The sequence below is a fragment of the Tiliqua scincoides genome, chromosome 4, assembly GCF_035046505.1.
Source record: "Tiliqua scincoides isolate rTilSci1 chromosome 4, rTilSci1.hap2, whole genome shotgun sequence".
NCBI lineage: Eukaryota > Metazoa > Chordata > Lepidosauria > Squamata > Scincidae > Tiliqua > Tiliqua scincoides.
The window spans coordinates 103832563-103855908 of NC_089824.1; the positions used below are offsets into that span (position 1 = coordinate 103832563).

Sequence of the window (23346 nt, forward strand, 5' to 3'; positions counted from 1 at the left end):
TGGAGAGGCTACCACAATGGTGGACTATGTGATCCACTGACTTATCACACAGATAGTATTGGGCTGTTGGATTGGGAAACATGGCCAGTTGCTATCTCTCTACCTAACCTACCCCACAGTCCTCCTCCTACTCTGGCCAAATCCAGCCACCAACATCTGGCAGGCTGTTCATATTTTCCATAATAATTTCAGTGTTAGAGATCCCATGGAGCCTTGCTAGCCGACCATGTCAACACTGCTTCTTTGTAATACCAGGTTGGTTCATCAAAGAACTACTATCATTCATGATTATGGAAGAAGTTGACCTGACTGGAGGCCAGATGGGATGAGATTGGGATGAGATTAAGAGCTCCAGGCATTCATAATATAAGCATGTGATGGACTGTTGCAGGAACAGCCAGAGCAATGTAGCAGCCATAGTACTGGATCAGCAGTCCAATTCTATCCCACGCTGGAGCACAGGACACAGCGTGTACAGGAAGGTGGAGTTGCCATGGTCCACGAGAGTTTTATGTGTTGCCACACACTAGTGTTAGATACTCAGACCAATTAGGAATTCGGTTGCCTACCAGACTCTCTGATTGAATAGGCAGCAAAGTTTTCAGATGTCATGTTGTAAGTTCCCTACACTTCTGGTTTTGGGTGATGCCAACTCCCATGCTGAGGCCTTCTCAACAGGTCAGATTAAGATTTCAGGTTGTGTGTTTCATTGCACCCTGCTGCTGTTGCCTTATCCGTCCTGACTGAATTCTTTATACTGGGGCCTACCTTACGGATTTGGGTAGTCCCTCCCACGGACCCCCTTTTCAGCCCAGAATCCACCACCCTAGTGTCCCTGTTTCTCCAGTAACCAAGATACATACCTTGGGAAAGGCATAAATAGTTGCAGGACGAAACTATGGCCCTTGATTGGCTGAGGTGCTCGTTGTGGGGTTGGTGTCTAGTTTGATAGCAGTGCACTACTCAGTTACCTCGATTACCCTGACAAAGGGAGGGCAGTCCAATCCTGAGCTGCCGGAGCGCAGGGCTGCCATCTCCTTGGGGGAAGGGGACTTTTGTCCCCTTCCCCCAGATAAGAGAAGTATCCCACAATGGGGCTACTCAATTCTGCAGCGGCTCTTGAGCCAGCGCAGAATCAGAGGGTCCCATGTCAAACCATGCCATCTAACATGGGGCTGAGGATCTGGGAGTGGGATCCTCCAGTCCCACTCCCTCCCACTCTGGTCCCTCCCTGCCACGCCTCCTCCCGCCCTCTGCCCCACAACCCCACTCACCTCTCCACTGCCCAACGGTCTGGGTGACCACCGGGTGGCAGAATGTGGGCCCAGATCCGATGCTGGCCCAGCATGGGCTTGGGCACTGGGCCTGCAGTAAGGGCTCGCAAATGTGCCTTACGGGTGCGACAGAGTGAGCCAGCACGCACTGTTCAAGATCAGGTCCTCAGTGGTTGTACACAGAGAGTAGTAGACCCTCACATGGGTCTTGGTGGGTACAAGGATGGGGCACTTCTCCAGGCAGAGGTAAACTTTCCCATCCTCCAACACTGTTTTCTCCGTTAGAGGAGGAGGAGAAAATGCTGTGAGCAGGGGCATGAGTTGGGGGCTTACCTCCCTCAGCGTCCAGTGCACCGCCACCTTCCCCTCTAACAGGTGGAAGAGGAACCACTTGAAGCCCAGCATTTCTGCTGCAGCCATTAGTGGAAGTGGTGGCGGCGGCGGCGGCAGTGGCAGCCAAGGGAGAGAGGTAAGTGGGAGTCATTGTCCCTGTTACTCCAATTAACAACTACAATAACAACAATGCCAAAGTTTGGGGGCGCAAAACGGTAAGTACCGCAGGTGCAGCAATGCGCCATGTAAGTGGCTCTTCCCACTCACCACTGGAGCTATTCCAGGCAGCAATGGCAACATGTCGGAGATGCCATTTGGTTTGGCAAGTGCCTGTGCATTGCTGTCACTGCTCCGAATGGCTCCTATGGTGAGCATGAGGGGCCGCTTACACAACCCGCTGCACCACCTGCAGTACTCACCGTTTTGCCCCCCTCTAGCTATGCTACTGTGCTGACAGAATCCAAGTCATTTGCCTAACAGGACAATTGAGTCCCTCCTGATGGAGGAGAAAGACAGCATACAAGCATTTTTACAAATACCACAATATTTAATAAAATGTTTCCCACTGAGAATAGACTCTTCCATATTACTACTGAGCTCTCCTGAGAATGGCAGACAACCAAATATTCCTAATGTTCTGATCAAGTACACAGATTAGTATATAGAAAGCCTCTACTAACTTCCCACTGTGCACAAATGTTCACCCCATACATATCTGTACCTTCCAACACTTTGTGGTTTTCATGGTTTTGAAGCACAACCAAAACCCTTCCTTAATATGCTGTGCATCTTGCTCAACGAATGTATTTTTCATGTGAGTGAGAAGGGAGTTTTACACCTGCCTGGCTCATGAACTTAAGGGGCTGAGTCAAGAATTTGGAGTTCATTAGAGCCAGACCCAGGAAAACCAGAACTCCTACAAGATGTTTTTGCATGCAGGGAACTCTCTTCTTGTCTCACTTGCTGTGGCATTGCTACTGGCTGACTTTCCTGACCACTCTTCCTGCCCCTGTTCTACGTTTTTGCTGACACAGGGTAGCCTAGCCATGATTTGGAATGCCTACTAGGAGACACCAGGAGAGAATTGTACATTCCCATTTTCAGTTTTTGTACTAATGAACAACGTATGTTTCTCCTGTTTTAATCGAGGCTTAATAGATCTGTACCAACGTACTTAGCTCGGATAAACTTTTTTTCCTTTAAGCTCTGAAATATTAATGTCCAACACAGCCTTGGAACACTGAAGTTAATAATAGAAAGGGCCTCTGAGGATGCGATGAATGTATTTCCTTCACCACTGAGTAACTGCAGCCATCAAGGACTTGATGGTGCAGGGAAGGGCTTTTATGTCACACAAAAGTAGATTTTCAGCCCAGGCACCACTCCATTTACAAGTTTGCTACTCCAAAAAGATCCATTCAGAGAAGGCAGGTGTAAGGTGACCATTCTTTGAACAAAGGATGAAAACATACTACAGGCATCTTTTTTCCCCATGTTCAAGAGGGAAAAGAGGCGGCAGTTACTTACTTTCCATTGCCATATTTTATTCGGATGTCTTTGCTCTTTTTCAGCTCTTCGCCATCCTTGAACCATTTGTAGGATGGCTGGGGGTTCCCCGCGCTCACTTCACATTTCAAAGAGATCTTTGTGCCCACTTCTACATTTAGGCTCTTCAGTTTCTTCAGTTTTGGAGGGGCAGCTGCAGAGAGAAGGAAATGAAACAAGCAGATATTATTAAGCCAGCGGCCTATGAATAAATCAGCACATCGTGTTTGGAGATGACAACAAAAGTGCTGCTGGGTTGCTCTCGGTAAAGCCTAGCTCCAATTAAAAGGCTTCAGCACTGCATCTACCCCGGTAGATAGATGGTGACGGAGCTCTTGTTTTTTTTAAATCTAGCCAAGGGTCATCATTACTATGGATTGCTGTTTAAAAACAAAAACATGTCAAAGCAAGAACAGGTGCACTTCATTCTCTTGCACATTCAGCTTTTTCCATTTCAGATTTTAAAAAAAACAACCCCTAAAATGACCATTTTGCAGCTCTTCCCACCCATTTTGCCTGCTGCACCCTCGCATCCCAGTTATCTCCCCATTTCCTAAGGGGAGCCTGCCAGCACCATTCTTCCCCAGGTACATGATATACAAGCGCGCATCAAAGTGGGAAGCTAAGCAAAACTCAAATAAGGGCAGCACAGACTCAGGCAATGAGAGGAGGCTCTTGCTGAGAATGCTTCCTGCCCTTGTTCTACTGCTGCTGTCACTAACTCATTTGCTAAGCTGTCTCCCTTACCTCTGCTGCTGCTGGCAGACATGCTGTTGATTCCACAGCCTGTGTCGATCTGAATGGCAGCATTTGGCTACAGGGAAGGGAAGGGGAGGAGGACTTTCTTCCTTTCACTTCAGCTACAATCACTGCAGATTTCTTGATGCTCATGTTCCTGCCTATTCATTCTGGGAATGTACTGTACACTAGCTCTTCTGCTGCCAAACAGGAGAACGCTAACACACATTCCCATAGAAAAAACAACTGGGAGTACAGAAGGTCATTGAGCCTCTAGATATGACAGCTGACCCTACCAAACGGCAGCAGCAAGGACCCTAAAAGGAAAGTCTGCCTACAAGAGAGGATAAACAGGAAGGAATAGCGAGAGGATGGGCTGCAAGAGAGTGAAAATCCAGGGGACACATAATTAGGAGTCCCCACATAACAGTCGCCAGATAAACAGCTCCAACCATCAGGTATATCCTGCTACTATGAGCATGACCTTTACTGGATGCTCTAGTAGCACTGAGAATTTAACCCTCTGTGTACCAGGAAAGATAGTGCAACATCGCAGCATACAGAAAACGATGCTCAGCCAATAAACTACATCACATAATATGATGCTTGGCAGCCTTCCTGATGTTTCTCTTCATTAATATAGCTGATTTATTTTTAAATAAAGTACAACCTCATTTATCTAAATAGCCTGGAGGACATCCAAAACATAACCAAAAATTCAAACAAACAATCTTGCTATATTTATATGAGTTATCCTGGCCTTCCTTCTTGCTTATGCAGTGTCTGTCGCCTAACAGATATTTCTACAACCTTCTGAAAAAAAGTTCATTGATCAGCTCTTATAAGAAGGCACAGAAGCAAACAGCAAACTGGGAAACTTTGCTGCAAGATCTCTGTTCAGTAGATCTCTGCTTCATCACTGTATTCCTTTCCAAATTCTTCAGAATGTGATTGACCTGAAGGGCTGTCATATACAAAACTACACAGAAAGTGACATCAGCAGAAACACCAGTTGAAAACCCTGTCAGATCTCTGAAATTCCAATTGTGGTTTGTGCTTTGTTTGGTTGATTTTTAAACATGCACAAATGAACTTGAACAAATTTGGTTCACACTTAGATATATCGGTCACGAGAAGAAAAGCTTGGTCAAGAGCAAAGTAGTATTGACCACTATGACTTACAATCAGCAAACAAATACTGTAGCAGCAAAAATTTATACCCCTCAAATCTATATCCTTAAAAATGAACCAGCACCTTCCACATAGCAAAGACTTCTCCAGCAAGTATTTTAAGGCAGGTTCAACTCACATGACCATTCCTGAAATGTAAAACCATAAGGTGGTGTTTGAAAATACCTAAATACTGCATGACTGGGAGTCTTGTGAATGCTCCCCACATCACAAGATACCGTTTACCATGTTCTCTATAAAGATTCTGAAACTCACATTCTCTAAGGCAATATTAAAATTGCATCCTTGCCACCTTCAAAATGTTTTGGAGAATCTGGAAGTCAGATTAAGTGGGTACCTTAGCAACTAGGCAATGTGTTTTGGTTATGGGTGTAAGAATCCCACTGAGTATTGCAGCGGCTAAAAATCACTATGCAGCTGTGATATAATAAAATCCATCTTAGAAGTAAAACAAAAAAAGCTGCAAAAGCTTGCTGAGACGTACCACAGATGTTAACAAAATAAGGGCGCAATCCTAGCCCCTTATGTCAGTACTTTCCAGCACTGGCACAGTGGTGCCAATGGGACATGTGCTGCATCCTGCAGTTGGGTGTCACTCACAGAGGCCTCCTCAAAGTAAGGGAATGTTTGTTCCCTTACCTCAGAGCTGCATTGCCCTTATGTCAGTGCTGGAAAGCACCGACATAAGGGGTTAGGATTGTGCCCCACGGAAGATACTTTTTTTCATTTATAGCAGCAGTGCCTGAGATCAAAAATTTCAAAAGGATATTTGGAAGATGATAAAGAAATTTACAGGTATTATCTGTAAAATGACCCAATATAAGGTTTCTGCTAGGATCTTTGCCTTAAGTATGGACAGGGATTCATTTGAGAATTTCTTTTCCTATGTAAACCACTTTGTAACTTTTTTTTGCTAAAAATGGATGCAAAAATATTTATTTAAACAATTTATACCCCACCTTTTCCCCCAAAAGGGGGCACCCAGGATGGCTTACAAATAAACTACCAATATAATACAATTTAAAAATAATAATGCAATAATATTAAGGTTGCCAAGGCTCATGCCTTAATCTCAATGATCTGCAAAGAGCTTCCTCTCATCATTTTAAGGCTTAGACTGCAGATATCTTTAAACATCTCTTTTTTCCCTTGCCAAAAAAAAGAGTATGTTTTGTGTCATTCGGCATCCAGCCCACAGAAGAGTTCTGTGAAACTTAATAACTCACACAAGCAACTCAGTTCGTGTCAATGCAACTGAAAGTCAGCATAGGCTGATTAAAAACTGGATGACACTACATGTTGAGACTAATTATTCGTGTGGGTTCCATTCCAAGCACTCTCATGGATAACAAAAAAACACTATAGCAAATCAATTTAAAAAAACAAAGTTTCTTTGCTCCAGTGATTGAAAAACAGCCTTGCTGACCTTTTGACTCTAAGAGTCATTAAGAAGACAATCCATCAGCACTTCACTCAGCCCCTCCCTTCACCAATGCAAAATGATCCCTTTCTTTCACTTGCTGGGGGAAGGGAGGGGTCTGCAGGAGAGAGAAGGGTTGATGGATTGTCAGCCAGCTGCCCTGGCTATTGTTAAAGGACTGTTCCGTTTTTAAAACTGATTTTAAAGGGGTGCATTTTCCCCTTCTCCAGGAATCAGCAGATTCCTTCTCATTTGCCTTTTGTGTTGAGTCAAATCCGTGTATAAATAGGCTGAACCTGTAGTTCCAAAAGCCATGTGAATAAGCCCTTAATATTTCCCCAGTCCATGCTATGTTATAGCAAAGCAGCTTGATTTACCAGACAGCTTTAATAAATACATTGCCTGGTTTAGCAACAGACTCACAGCCCAATCTTGAGCTGCCCAGAGCGCGGGGCTGCCGCAGCATTCAACACACCCCTGACAGCCACCTCCGCCTCCTCAGAAGAAGTGGACTTTTGTCCCCTTCCCCCAAGTAAGGGAAGTAGCCCCACAATGGGGCTACTTTATTCTGCGGCGGCTCTTGAGCCAGCACAGAATTGAAGAGTCGCATGTCGGGCTGTGCAGCCCAACACTGGGCTCAGGATCCAGTGGAGCTGCACTGCCGGGAGGACCACCAGGCAACGGAAGAAGGGCCCAGCACGGAGCTGGCCCAGCACAGGCTCACGCTAGGCTAGCTCTACACTAGGCCCATACTAATGGCTAGCAAAGTGCCTTACAACATGTTTGTGAGAGCACACACCAGCAGTGAGCCAGCATGCACTATTCAGTATTGGGTCCTCAGGCTGCAATCCTGCACACATTTACCTGGGAGTAGGTCTCATTGAATTCAGTGGAATGCATTTCTAAGTAGATATACCTAGGATTGCACTGTCAGAATTCTGCCCAGAAAACCCAAACAAATACAAATATTTAGCAGCATCCATCGCACATAAGCACCTTGTCTTTTGCATAACCAAAGCGAAAAGTAGAAGAACACCTATCATGTTAAGAAAGCCCAACATCCATCCATCATCTACAATGGCTTCATTCTACTATTACATAGCATGATGGACAAATCAGTGCCAGTTCTCATTAGAAACAGTATGAAGCCTTCCAAGTATTTCATATTCGGTACCAGGTCAAACAGGACTCAAACTAATAGAGACACAATTATTTCAAACACATCACTAAGATTTCCAGTTTTAGAAAGGTTCATTTTGTTAAACATCAGTAGGCAATACCATACCAGGAGAGATGAAAGGAAATGGGGTTAAAAATCATAGTGTTTAATATTATTTTAAAAGGGTAGTTTCTGCCATACACAAGATCCAGTATTCTCCTGATTTTAAAGATCTCATATCAGCAAAAGATGGGAGATGACAGCTGATTATGAGTTGACTGGGACTCTCTTGGCACTCTCGGAGGAGGAGAAATTGAACCTAGCATGGGAATGATTCACTCTCAGGACTAGTGAAGCTCTTGGGTGTCAACTGCGTGGGAGGTTATTTTATTTGCCAAGGGAAATTTCACATACAAATTTGCAAACCTGCAGTAACTAATCTTAGGTTTCAAACACGTTTTGAAAATGTTCAGTACTCCTTAGCCACAAACAAGCTGTTCAATATGTTTAATGGTTGTGCCAAAACAATCTTCAAAACCAAAAGTGCTCACAGGTTTTGTCAAAATGAGCTAAAGGCAAAAAACTTGTTCATCCTGTCATTTACTAAAAATGTTTACACTGAAAAACGTACCTCATTACCACAATGCAAAGAATTGGCATCATCTACCTCTCTGTTAGAGAAGGATTTTCCCTCTTCTGGAGGGTATTATTAGGGCTTAACTATGCACTATGAGAAACATGGAATTGGGGCTGTTATCTGCCTCTTTCCCCTCTTCCTCATAACGTCTGTGAAGCTACAAATTGAGATATGAGGCCATTAAGCTGCACATTGTCCTTCCGCTTCTCATATAATTGATTGGTAGCCACAGGGTGAGGAAACCTCACATGTTGCACTTACATGATGAAGAAGAGGAGGCAAAGTGACACAGGGCTTTGGCAGGTCTGACTCTCTAGCAAGACTTAGAGATCATAACGTCTTCAGACCAAACACAGTATTGACAAGGTATGGGGACAAAGAAGCTTTCTTTGGAGAAGTTGAGTTCCTCTACACCCTGGGTCTAACTCAGGGTTGGCCAAACTTGCTTAACATAAGAGTCACATATGATAAAGCTGTTTGAGATCCACGAGAAAGATATTTGAGAACCGCAGTATTTCAGAAGCACTGAAATTCCTAAATATATTTACTCACCTTGAACATACAACTTCCATTTCAATCCAGTGGACTCTCAGTTTAAACCTGGTAAATAATCATAAAGCTTGAAAATTCCTTATTTACCTTATATATTAATTGTGATGTAAGAAGGAACTCATCCAACACATTTCTATGAGCTGCACATTATGTGACAAAGATGAGCCACCTTCTTGTATCACAATTAATAGTTTGGTCACCCCTGGTCTAACTGATCACCATTATTTGGGCCCAAAGGAATATTCTCCCAGATTAGATTGTGCAATATTTGTGGAGAAGCAAATAGCTCTCCTCCCATTTGATTCATAATAATAATACGGAGTTTGTAATAGATATCATACTTTCGGCAATTTAGATTCTACTTCTGTGAAAAATTGGACCAGATTTCTCACAGAGGCTAACTTAAAATGCCTTGGGGGGGAAAGCACTGTAATACTTGCTAGTGGAGGCAGTCAATGCACCAAGGAAACCACAAAAACACATCTTTTTTTCAAAATTGCCTAAGGTCAGCATTTGACAACTGGCAGGCTCTTCCACTCTCTCCAATAGATCTTTTAATTAACACAACTTAAGTTTTTGTTAACTACACCTGCCAGGCTTGCAATTCCAATCCATGATCTGTCAGTCATAGAATTGCGCCAAAACCTCCAGGTCATGGGAAGTTTTCACAAAGTGGCCCCTTCCCAAGCCAGCATTGGACCTTCTCTAAATCCCAAATGACTAAGAGCTCCTGACCCAATCAGCATGGGAAAGAACTCCAGGGCCAACAAGATAAAGTCAGCTGGGACTCTTAACATATCTTCCACCTTGCTGAATCTCTTGGAATGAAAATGTTAGCCCAACTGAGATATCTGCAGAATTTGGGGGATTCCAGATTCAGCAAGCTTTGAATAAAAATTTAATCCTGTAGGAATTCAACCCATTCAGCAATGTCAGTAATTAGATCCTTAATGGCAAAACATTCAACATGTTTCTACATACAGCTTGTGTTACTAGATACAGCTCCTAGATACAGCTTCTACATATAGCCTTGTACTACTAGAAATAAATGGAGGGAAATGGGGATCACACTTGCTGGCTTCACATGCTCATCGTATGATTGGTGTAGGAGCCTGTGCGTATACAATACACTAGCTTACTTACACCCAAATGAACATCAGCTCCTTACTCATGACATGTATCTCTGGAAACCTGACAGTACAAGACAAGAGCAGGGAGGTCGTGGATTGTACCAGTGGGCACAATCCTGATTTTCCACATTCATTTCCACCCTGAATGAATATCTGCATAGGGCTTTTGAATAACTAGGCCTTCTCTTTCTTTACACTCCCAATGCATTTATTTTAAAACCCATAAGCGCATTTTCTCTCTATAAGGGAACTCATACAAGCAGCTAAAGTACATTAAGATGGATGACAAGTCAAAAAAAGTATTTTAGCTTGGGCAAATGGGACATAGTTGGTCACCCAAAATTACAAACACTGTTTCTTGCGAAAATTCCCACTGATTGATGATCTTTGGCAAGTAAGTTATCGACACTTACTTCGACACTTACAATTATCGACACTTACAATTATCGAGTAGGCTTCCCAACAAGACTCCCACAAGGGGTCAACGTTGTGGGGGGAGAGGGTTAATATGGAACCATTTTTTTACATTCCATATCTCAAGATAAATGGTGAAAAAGTGAATATTTATTTTATTTAAAATATTTACATCCTGCTCTGCAGGGGGACCATCCAAGCAGTTAACACAAGTTTAAAAGCAGTACACATTGAAAGGAAACTTAAAGAACCAGACAGCAATGAAAGTAACAAAGCAGCTATCAACATAATTGTTATAAGTAAAGGTGGGAGAAAACGGTGATAGCAAAATAAAAAGACATAACATTGCTTTCTGCAATTCTCATTTTAAAAAAACAACCAATAAATCTGTGAAAAAATTAAACCATTTTATTTGGTTTTTAGTGATTATTTAAGAGGGTGCATGAGCAATGACTGTGCCTGCACCTGCTGACACTCTACCACCTATATCACCTACTTAGTACACTTTTAAAGCAATTATAATTTATAATAAAAACGAAGAACATAACACAGCTTTCTGCCCTTCTAACTTTTGGAAAACACTGAAATTCACAAGAAAATGCCATTCATAATATTTGCTACCTATTATACAGTAGTTATTTTATTTTTATCCCACCTTTCCTCTAATGAGCTCAGAGTAGCATGCACAGACAGACAGACAGACAGACAGACAGACAGACAGACAGAGAAGGTTAAGGAGACAGATAGTGGTTGCACCACGGCCACCACTGAGTTTTATTACTAAATAGGAACTTGCTAGCCTGTCATTCTCGTTCTATCCAAGATGACATGCGTACACCATACCAAAACTCATACGGATTAAGAAAATTAATACATCCTTCAATCTCAGCCCACAGTCCACTTAAAACTGGTCCGCACTGACCAATCATCTAAGGCTTTAGCTAATTAACCTACCAATTTGAGTACACTGTCCTAATGAGAAAAATATTCCATTTTCTGCACGTTTTCCACTCCGGAGATATTTTGTGTTTCAAGAGTTATGTTTATTTATTAAATTTTATCCTGTCCTTCCTCGAAGAAGTTCAAGGTGGCATGTAAAATACACCTGCTATAAAAAGATACAATGAAGAATCATGACATGAAAAACTATGGAAGGAAATGCATTTTTAAAAAGAGTCACCAGAGGGAGCTGCAGGGGAAAGTCAACCTAAGGAAAAGATATTTCCTTGCAACTCTTTCCTTGCAATTGTGTTGCAGTGTGTTTTGTTCCAAATATCCTTTCCTGCAACTCTGCAGAACCCCCAATTTATGAAAATTTGGTCAGACAAGAATTGCTTTGTCCCCATAAACCAGTGGTTGCCAAACTGTGAGATACAGCTCCCCGGAGCAGCAGAAACCAGCCAGGGGAGCTGTGGAATCCTTGCGAAAAACCAGGCGCCATATACAATATATAGCATTGAAGCCCTATTGTGGAGCTGCAGCCAATGACCCGGTAGGTCAAGGGAGCCAGCCACCTATTTAAAAAAGTTCAGGAACCACTGCCATAAACTGTCAAGAGACAGAAGGGGTAGTAAAAACTTTTCTGAATTCTGTATGATAATTCTGCTGGCTAGCATACAATCTTAGCATTGTTCAGATTTTTGCTCCAAAAATCACTATCTAAAATGCAAGAACAATATTATAGGCAGGACATCTTCTCTATGGAGAAAATGTCCTAGATCTAGACTTAAGTATTCAAAGAAATGTTCTCAAATAGGAACAGATTCCTACTAGGTGGAGAAACATGTGAAACTATCATGCTCTGAATGCTGAGAGTCTGAATGGGTTTCAGTGGATTTCTTAGTTACACAAAATCATTCCATAGCAACCATCAGAAACCAACGGATTACAAGAACATCATGCTCTTCTTTCATCTCTTCCTTCGTTCCTTTGCTTCCAACTGGCTCCTGTTGTCTGCAGTGTCAACAACTTCTCCCCAATATTTTTAGCCCTATCCGTCCCACTGTAAATTGCTGAATGCTCAGCACTTTGGCCATCTAATCCCATTCTGGTACCCAAATAAGACTAGAGGTTCTTTGGAAAATGCAGGCCTGGTTCAGGGTGTCCTTTTAAACATTCTATCCCATTGCTGCTTTGTTAGAGGTGCTGAGCACTAAACCCATGCTAAAACACATCAGAACTGTGTGTGCTCAGCAATAAGCATCTCTTAAAGCTAACCCACCCTCCTCCCACTCAACTCTGACAATATTATGCTCTCTCCTTAGGCATTGTAGTCAGGTTCCCTCTTTGATATTCTTTCCCAGTAGGACTGCTCCGGCTGCCAAGGTCATTTTTCAGACTTTTGTTAGGAAGTGTAAATTGCTATCTAAGAGGCAGACACACTCATTGACTGATTCTGTTTTTCTCTTCCCTCCAAAAAGCTACACCCACGCTCCCTGCATGCTTATGTTCAGGACCTACCCTAGGCACTCAGTGCCCCAGGCAAAGCATACCATGGCTGACTCACTCCTCCCCACACACTAACCATCTGCTTTGTCTCAGCCCATCTTTTCCTTTTCAAATGGATTGGCTTCACTATTTTTTTTTTTTTAAAGAGACAAGCATTCTGTGAAACAACACTGGGATCTTGATCAGTGAAAAAGGAGTCCCCTCCCATCAAGCACTCAAAATTCCTTCTTCAGACTGGAGAACTCTGTCTGCTGCAACATAGTCTAAACCATAACCAATGTAAACCATTGCTTTACATCCAACATAACATCTTCTGCATCCATTTTGGCATCTCTGCTCTCAGTTTGTACAGGAACTACAGGGGGAGGGGGAAGGAAACTGGGGATCCAACAAGGAGGATCACGACCAACAACAGTTCTCCCTCCCTGCAACCTTTCAGAAAAAAAAAAAAAGAATGGAGAGGATGAAGGAGACTTCCCACATTCTTCCAAATTCTTTCCAAAAATCACCAACCTACAGGACAGCTAGGAAGGATTTGGTCTTTGTCCAGTAAGTGATGCCTAAGCACCGGGGAAAGTTCCTATGATTAGTAGAAAACTTCGCACTCAATTGCTGAAGCTTCACTTGTACGCAGCAGGCCACAAATCCCCTCTTGTCCAGTTTTCTGACAGATGAGGCATTGCATGCCAAGTGCTAATTAAACTGTTTACTTCCACCTCCTTGTTAATGGTAAGGCAATTTTAGTGTATACAAAAACAAATAAGTGGCGGCCTTTTAGTTTCCTCTTGCAAAAATGACAGCTCAGGTCTCTTGAGGTTCCTTCGTCAAGCATCTAAAACCACAGAATAACAGAAATGTTGCCAATTTGCATAACATATCTAACAAATCACAAGAAGATCTTTTTTTTCAAGTTGTGTTAGTGAAAAAGACCCAGATGTGCCAAATTTGCAAGAAAAAGCCACTGATACAATGACAAATATTTATTGTTGAACTGAATGTTCTTGGCAGAAGGAGAAAGCATGTAGGTACTAGGCATGAGCAGGGCAGGGGGTTGACTGCCAGCACAGGAAGCCAAACCAATCTCTTCCTAGTTGATTGGGAACAAAAGGATACTGAGCCTGCCTTCTTTCCCTCTGAAACAAACAGGGGGAGGAAAGGATCCCAGTCCTGAAGATCAAATCCTTCCTGCAACTGAGTCCAAATCCCTCTTCCCAGGGGTAACCTTAGCAGTAACAGGTTTTATGCTAAAATTCTGAATTTATCCATTATAGTCTATGGGCAGCTCTCTCTTTTTTTCCTCAGGGAACCAAATACAAAAATAAACCCAATTGCTTCAAAAAGGAACCAGTCCTATGTGTAGACAACTGAACTGTGACAGCAGTCTTTTCCAATTTCTTCACAACTGTGATCCATAGACAACACCTATCACTGCTTCCTTTACATTTCAATCCCATATGTGCCCCCCTTCACTGACTAGAAAAATGGAAGGTGGGTACAGACTGTTCTCATTGGATGATTGTAAAGTATACTGCATACATATCACACCTTGGCTGTTTCAGGTCACACCTTGGCTTCCAAAGTAGCTAGGAACTTCAAATTTTATCAAGTTTTTATTTTTTTTTTTAATGAAAGCTAGCAATCCAGGCCAAGCAGGCATTGGATGGGATGTCCCAAACTAGCAATCTGAATAATGTGGTATCCCTAATAGGACAAGAGACCAAACAAAGGTGGTCCTGTGATAGAAAATAGGCATAAAATATGCCCTAACTTGTAAGCATTATTATTAACATTAACAGTATTTATATACCGCTTTTCAACTAAAAGTTCACAAAGCGGTTTACAGAGAAAAATCAAATATCTAAATGGCTCCCTGTCCCAAAAGGGCTCACAATATAAAAAGATGCCAAGGAATACCAGCAGACAGCCACTAGAACAGACAGTGCTGGGGTGAGGTGGGCCAGTTACTCTCCCCCTGCTATAAAAAGGAGCACCCACTTGAAAAAGTGCCCAATTAGCAGGGGTTAGCATTAAACCTGATCTACTGTCCCAAAGACAAAACTATAGCAATACCTTGACTTTCATCCACTTGATGCTCTTTCAGCCATTTTCAATTATAACCACATTTCAAATTTCGTCATTATGCTCTCCTCTTTTGTCCAGTTTCTTCCAAACTTCCACAGTGTTCGTCGACATTATAGTGTTTTTCTTTCACACCTGTTTGCTTAAGTTTCGCATGCATTCGCAAATCTTATATAGTTAGTTATTTACATTGTTTGCCAACCAAATAAACGTGCAAGCTCAGTGCCTGCTTTGTCATTCATCCATTTTTTACTTTCATCCATGCTCTTGTCCCTAACCAGACGAAAGTGCAAGGTGTTGCTGTATCTGTATGCTTCTACTCTCCAAAGATGAATCTTCTTCTATAATGCCAACACTGCTGTGATGTTGATTCATTCTTAGATTGCTTCCATGCTAGCTGCCTTCTCTGCAGTTAGCATTACTGGCTTGTTACTGGAGAATTTCAGCGATGTTGCTGCCCAACCATCGCAATCTGGTATCTTCCCTAATATCCTCCCACTGTTTTAATAGCCTGCTTTGTGGTAACTTGGCCCAATCCTAACCAGGGGGAATACCAGCACACCTCCATGAATGTCAGCACACAAATAGCCCTGCCAGCACAGAAGTCCCTTTCCCAGCAGGCATGCCAGTGCAGTAGCCACTGTTAAAGGGACACAGACCAGCCACTGACACAACCCCACCAGTGGAGAGGCTGCAACAGGGCAGAGAATGGGCGCAAAAGGGTGAAACAAGGCAAAGTCGGTGGACAACCCAAAGTTGTGTCCCCTCCACCAGCCTCTCCACCACAACAGAGCACAGGATCTGCCAGACATCTTGCCAGAGCCCCTGAGCTCCCAGCATGGTGGCTGCATAAAATTGGGCTGTTAGCATAAGATGCAACTGCAGTATCAGCCTGTCCAGCAGATTGAAAAAGCATTACTGAAACACCTCCCTACAACTAGCCCTTTCATTGTTTCTTCCTTGCTCCTTTTTTATAAGCAGCTTCTGCTTCTCAGCTGGTTTCTCTTTAATTGGCCACTTTCCATTCACTCCTGTCAACTTGGCATTCCTGAATGGACCCTTAATTAGTCAGTTCCTGCTCCCTGCAGGCGGGAGCTTTAACTACTTGCTTCTCCTTTACAGCAGAGCATGCTTGTTAACTTTTCATAAGCGTAATTTTACAATTGCCATCTTAAGAAATAAAATAAAATAATGTGCAGTTGCTCTGGCTGCAAAGAGAAAATATGTAATTAAAGCCTCCCCACTCCTTGAGAGAACAGGAACTGACAGGCTGCCCAATCCTATGCATGTCTACTCAGAAGAGAGAACCTCGTTAGTCAATGAGGTTTACTCCCAGGAAAGTGTGGATAGGATTGGGCTGTAATTAAGAACCAATTTAGGAATGTAAAGCCCACTACCAAGATGAGAAGAGCTGAGGCTAAATCAAACATCATGAACGACATTTTTGCAAATTTATTTTCAGTATTTATATGGAGTATCAAGATCTTGTAAGCATGAGAGGGAGATCTTGTACAGGTCACTCTAGGATAGGGGTGTCAAACATAAGGCTGCAGGCAGCAACTGTTACCCTGCATGTGCCTGATCTCATCTGATCTCGGAAGCTAAGCAGGGTCAGGCCTGGTTAGTACTTGGATGGGAGACTGCCTGGGAATACCGGGTGCTGTAGGCTTATACCATAGTCTTTCAAAACTGAACATTGCCAACCAGGCCAGCTCTTCATCTGGCCCTTGTGATAACTGGGCTCTCCAAGTGAAGCATCAGCAGAAGTGGCGCGGCTAGAAGGGTGATGCTGAGAGTGCCTAATTATCATGCAGGCCGCCCTTTCAGAAGCAACACTTCTGTCAAGGCATGTGGTGGAGTGATGGAAGGTAGGCTGCAATCCTAACCACACTGTCCTAAGAGTAAGCTCCATTGAATAGGACTTACTTCTGAGTAGACCTGGTTAGGATTGTGCCCAAAGCCTCAGAAGGTGAGGAACAGACAGTACAGGGAAAGGAACAGACCAAGAGGGGTGAGAAATGGAGAAGTGAGGTGCTGCCAAAGCATAGGAGAGCCCAATTATTGTGCAGGTTGTCCCCTGCTAACTGGTAAGAGGCACTTTTTCAAGTGGGTGCTCCTCTTTTATTCAGCAGGGGGAGAGTAACTGGCCCACCTCCCCCCAGCAGTGTCTTTTCTAGTGGCTGTCTGCTGGTGTTCTTTTGCATATTTTATTGTGAGCCCTTTTGGGACAGGGAGCCATTAGTTATTTGATTTTTTTTTTTCTGTAAACCGCTTTGAGAACTTTTTGTTGAAAAGCTGTATATAAATACTATTATTATTATTATTATTATTATTATTATTATTATTATTATTATTATTATTATTATTATTTAGCAGCACTGCTTCTACAAAAGTATCACTGGGCAGAGCACGTCTCAGGTGCTGAGGCTCAAAGTGATGCCTTGGCAGAAGCAGCACTGTTGAAAGGAGGCTCAAATGATAATTGGGCTCTCTCTTATTTTGAAAATATCATCAAGATTTGCATATTTTTTCTTCTGTCATTTGCAGCTAATGAGTTCCTAGGTGAGAACAAAGTGCTTATTTCTGGTCATCACCTGCTTAGTGATGTCACCGCCTGCTTAATGATATCACTTCTGGCCCTCAGCAGGTGCCATGAATGCTATTTGGTCCGCTCTATGAAATGAGTTTGACACCCTGCTCTAGGACTTTGAGAGAAAGACACAGAGTTCTCCCCATGTGACAGAGTTCTCTTAAGAACTACAGGTCCCAGAGCCCCTTAGTTCCTCCTGGCATTTCTTGTGCATAATGTAGCCAACAGAATGTAGCATCCATCTGATAGCAGGAGGGGGGATAAGCTCTATAAGAATCAAGCATATTGAAAACCCACAAACAATGGGAGTCAATGCTCCTGTTAGGATTTATATACTCTGGAACATACGTGAGCCCATGATTAGATAGCACTGTATGTAGGTTATCATTGCATTGGATATATGTTATCATCGCACTAAATAACATGAAGAATACTGAACAACTTGAAGAGTCGTACCATCTATTTAAAAAGTATGGTCCACTTTGACATACTGCAAAAGGAAGCCACTGCAATAATACATAGCGCCTCAAACACCTTTATAAGTAGGTTATGGGAAAGCAGAAAGCCATTATGATGGTGAAATAACAGAATTCATGCACACAAGCTGCGTTTGTGACTTGGACCAGAAAGTGATCCACAAAGATTTGTGTGGCACTCAGCCATTGCAGCAGCTTTCCTATTCTGGTTGTCATAAGTAACCTGCCACATGATGCAACCTGGATGTATTTTTTAATCTAATAATAGCTGGAGCTGCTTTCCTGCCTACTGCCTTAGGACAGCGGCCAGAATATATAGTTAGTAATATGTATTGCCAGTTTTCTGGCCCTGAGAAAAGTTTAGCAAAGGAGTTTTTATGTACTGCTGGTACTTTCTCAATCCTGCACTTTTCCAAGTGGTTGCAACAGCCCTGCATTGTGATGTTAAGCACCTCTCAGCCCATCTCTTGCCAATTCTATGTGAAGACGTACCACAGAATATGGCAAACCCCCCAAGGTGAACACATGTATGTGTACAAGTCTGGAAAGGACCAGCAATGACCTGCAAAGCCCTATCCGCCAACTCAAACATTTTGGGAGGCAAGGAGAGCTGTACTGTTCCCTTAGGGCCAAATCCTATCCAATTTTCCAGTGCTAGTATAGCTATGCCAATGTGGCGTGCACTGCATACTGTGGTGAGGAGGTAGTCACAGAGGCCTCCTCAAGGTACGGAAACATTTGTTCCCTTACCTTGGGGTTGCATTGCGGCTGACCTGTGCTGGAAAGTTGAATAGGATTGGGCCCTTAGTCTTTTTGGTCCTCCTTTCCCAGAGGTCAGCACTATTATTCCACATGTTCAGCACTACTGATGATAACACTAGCTTCTACAGTTGCATTCTACTCCCTATAGTACTCAAATTCCCTATTTGTCCTTTACTGAAATCTAATCCTCGTATAGGGTTGTGTTTTTCTAGCATACTTCCAAAACAATGGTTCTTAGCCTCCCCCTCAGTAAACAAGGACTTGTCCCAGAGCCTGAACAGATCCCCAGTAGGGTTCTGGATGCATAAGTTGCATCCAAGACATTATCTGTCCACATTTAAGAGCAATTTGAACTTTATTTTTTAACAGCTATGTGTGCTTTCAGACAGGTACTAGTCCAGGCACATCTACAGAAACCCAAAACACTTGACAAAGGCTTCGTAAAATATCACTTCCACACCACAGAAAAGTTCAATCACATTCCTGATGCTCAGCCTGCAAGCAAAAATCTGAATGAACTCCATGATTGAGTCCCTTCGGGGAGAAAGGCGGGGTAAAAATAAAGTTATGATGATGATGATGATCAGGTAACAGAAAAACAACAAAGATGTGGAAGCACACATCAAAGTATCCTTGGCTTACCAAATTCTCTCACCCCTGCCTAGTCTTGAAGTCCAGAGTCTGCAACTTTAAATCCAACTTCTGTTAAGTCAGATCAAAGAATCTAAAGAGAGCTGGTATAGCACAGTAGCAAGAAAGAAGCTGAGTCACAAACTGCAAAGTTCCTGGTTTAAATGTTGCTTCTGTTATGAACATATTAAGTGACTGTAGGCAAGTCATTCTCTGACAGTCGCTGTTCTCTCATCTGCAATATGGCATTATTAATACAATATGGCAATATTAATGCACACATACACTTGTAGAAAGGAAACTAGTTGGCACCATTTTATTCATTTTGGGAGAGAAGGGATGAAAACTTTTCAGGTTTCACTGAATATTGAGGGCTGGAGCAGGATCACATGTACCATCTGTGCTTCTGATCATCTACATCCTGTCTGTGTACAACTGTACACAGGGTTCTTTTCTGTATGAGTTGTTTTCATCAGGGTTTCCAACAGAATGGAAAGAGCCCTAGATCTGCCCAAGGTCTGCTAGATCCTGAGGTGGAGCCCCACGTGCTTCCACCCTTTACTCACTGATGTGCCCACTGTTGTTCCCTTACCCTGAAGAAACTCCAACAACCACCCTTGATCCACAGGATACAGTGGCGACCATTTTGGCATCACTGCTCCTCATGGCAGCCCCAGGGCATAGGACTGGGCTAAAAAAAGCCCCAGATGCTTTCACTTCTCCTTGTAGGGAAGATACTCCAAGCTCCTCTACTTACTGTTTCAGTCCCTGAGAAAGATTGACCTACACCGTCTTTGAATTTGATTTATATTATAACCCCCACAATATCTTTTCTATTTGGCTCTTCTGTCATAGATGACGGGCTCTGGGGACCAGTCTCAGCAACCAAAATGTTACTCAGCTTCTCAGAGCTGCCCTATTCAATGTGAATGGGGCAAAATCAGGAATTACCAAGGTTCCACTCGAGGGTTCAAGGTGATCCATGTGCCTTGCAGTGGTCCTGTAAAGCAGACTAATATCATACTCAAACTGCAGATGTGGGCTCCAATTAAAAAACAATAAATTTAAATCAAGGATTTCTCTGTTAATGCTGTTAGCAACTTTTTACTTCAGAGCTCATAAAATTGAAATATAAAAACCTAGTCAAGCAGGTCTGATCAAAAGTTTTTTTGGTCTAGTATTTTCTCTCCCCTCCCTCATCCTTGGCATTTTTCTTACATTCCACATTAGTCTATGTCATGTTCTATCTCTTGGGCACAACAGATTGAAAGAAAGAGGCAGAACCCAGGAACTGGTATTTATAATAATTTTCACCAATTTGTGTCTGGATTATTGCTACATTCCTAATCTTTTCTGAAAGTGGTAAGAACCTGCTGCAGGAGGCAGATATTCCTAGTAAGGATTACCAGAAACCACAGATTCCAGACAAAGAAGGAAGCAGCATTATCTTTTCATCCTATTGAGAATACAGAGTAAATTGCAAAGAATTTATCCTCAGGGAACTCAGAAGCAAAGTAACACAGAATTATAGCACTAGTCTATACCTGAAGTCTATATCATCAAGTTTACTCCTCCTCACCCTCCATAATCACAGAAGAATGTTTGAGGTGTGGCAAATTCTGCCATATCACCCAGGTTCCTCACAAGCAGTGAGCAATCAACATGCACAATGTTGGAGATTCTTGCAGAGAAACACATGTACATGTATTTCCATCTCATGCATGTTTACCCAGAAGTGTCCCACTGAGCTCAATGAGACTTACTGCCAAGTATATGAGAATAGGATTATAGCCTTAGTACAACAAGGCTATTGTTTCAGTCAAGTAAGAAAAGAGAAAACACAGTTGTATAGAGTAAAATAAATAAAATTAAAGCAGGCCTCTCAATGCAAGTATATGTTAAATAGGTCTAAAAAAGCTGTAGACTACTGAATTAGAACTTAAATATATAAGCAAGCTCCCCTCAACAGAAAATTCCCGTTGCATAAATACTTTCTCATCTCGTGCAATAATCCACTCATTAAATTCTAAGATCATCATCATCTCAGTATTCATACAATACAGGCCAGAGTGAATGTACCTTGAGTGATAAATTAATTTCACATACATTACCTTCATAATCTGGTAACCTTACAGTCCTGTATTGCAGTGTTTCTCAAACTGTGGGTTGGGACCCACCAGGTGGGTTGCGAGCCCATTTCAGGTGGGTCCCCATTCATTCAATATTTTATTTTTAATATATTAGATTTGATGCTACCACGGTATGTGATTGGATTTGAGGAAATGACAGACCTGTACTTTTAACAAGCTGCTATGTATATTCTTTTAACAACGATAGTAATTGGTAAGTGTGGGTAGGATTGCAGCCTAAGATTATTAAAAATTTTCCTGCTTGATGACATCACTTCTGGTCATGACATCATTTCTGGTGGGTTTTGACAGATTCTCATTTTATAAAGTGGGTCCTGGTGCTAAATGTGAGAACACCACTGCTGTATTGTAATCCATACAATCTAGTATTGTTATTCTCCATAATGCAGACGGAGCCCAAGGCTGAGAAAAAAAACTCACAAGACCAGCTAGTTAATTCATTATGAAGACAACTTTAAGAACATTTCCAGTACCTTAGGCCTGAAACAGGCACCCATACTTTGAGAGGATAAATTCATAGTCACCTCTGTTGTGAAAATTCCGGTTTTTCTCCCTTTTAAAATTTATTTTTGGCCTTCCTTTTCCCTAAGAAAGTTCCTAAAAGGACCACTGAATCATTCTGGAATAGCTACCATTTCTACTTTGTTGTGGTGGTTGTTGGTTATTTCCTGCCATCCCAACTAACTGCCACTTCGCCTGCCCAGGCCTCTATAGACCTAAAAAAAACTTCCTGTTTTCCATGTAGGAAATGATGCTGTGTCATTCTGGCCAACTTCAGATGGGTCTATGTAGATTAACAGTCTGGTGGATGTCACCACCAAGACAGGCTAGGGGGGCATACAGTTGAGGAACTGAGCCAGGTTAAACTTCACTTCAGAGTACTCCTATAGTTATTTCTGAAGAATTGAAAGGAAGCCTAATAAGCCCAATCTTCCGGTCTGCTATCAGACTGAGCCTGATGTCAATGACAGATTCCAAATCTAAAACCAAGAAGGAGGTCCTGACACTGGTCAAAACTGAGCAGTTTATGCAGTAGATGCTAGAAGAGTTCCAGTGGCCCCTCTTCAAGACCGTTACTGAGCCAAGAGAACTGGCAGGGCATACTGTCATGGGTCGGAAGAGCAACAGCAAGTGGAGCCATCACTATTGTAATAGGAAGAGACAAATCCATGAGAGAAACTACAGCAGCACCTCACACACAAATTCTATCTTTCCACCACAATCTCTTTTAGGATAGATGTATACATTTCAAAAATGAACTGAATACAGTACTAGCTCTTCCTGTTTCCAGAAAAAGCCAATGTGCAGAGGCTGATCCATATGAAGCCACCTCTCTCCCAGCACCCTTTCAGCGTATGTAGAGTGTTGACTAATATTTGCCTGCGACAGTCACAAGGCCACTCACTCAACACAGGCACCACATTTCTTTAGTATTAAAAAACACAGAGAGACTGATTTTTTTAAAGGTGCAGAACAAAAGGTCAACTAAGAAAACATGACAGGCATCTAAAAAATAAGGTTAAAAAAAAACCCAGAGACTGCCAACGCAGAGGTGTTGGGGAAAAATCCATTCTGGAGTAAGTGCAGGTATATATGCCAGTATGGGAATGAAGTAGGAGGGAAAACACAGCAAAAAAATAATAATAACCAAGCCTGTACTCCTGGAAGGAGGCACATCTGTCCTGGGTCTAAATAACATTTTAAGATTCACCATATTAAAAACATTACTTCTGCAATAATCTTTCAGCACTTTGATCTAGGAATCCTTGGCACCACAAGTTACATGCAAATACTGTTGCTGGCTTCCTAACTGTTATG

General features: G+C 42.4%; 1 protein-coding gene and 1 pseudogene across 1 annotated transcript in view; one reads left to right on the forward strand and one right to left on the reverse strand.

The window, feature by feature from the left end:
• The window catches only part of NRG2 (neuregulin 2), a 169741-nt gene that overhangs the window by 67842 nt on the left and 78553 nt on the right, over positions 1–23346 (reverse strand). The window contains exon 2 of the mRNA XM_066624953.1: positions 3135–3306. Coding sequence (XP_066481050.1) covers positions 3135–3306 — 172 coding nt within the window. The remainder of the gene's footprint in view (positions 1–3134; positions 3307–23346) is intronic.
• Positions 16470–16589, forward strand: LOC136650360 (5S ribosomal RNA; annotated as a pseudogene).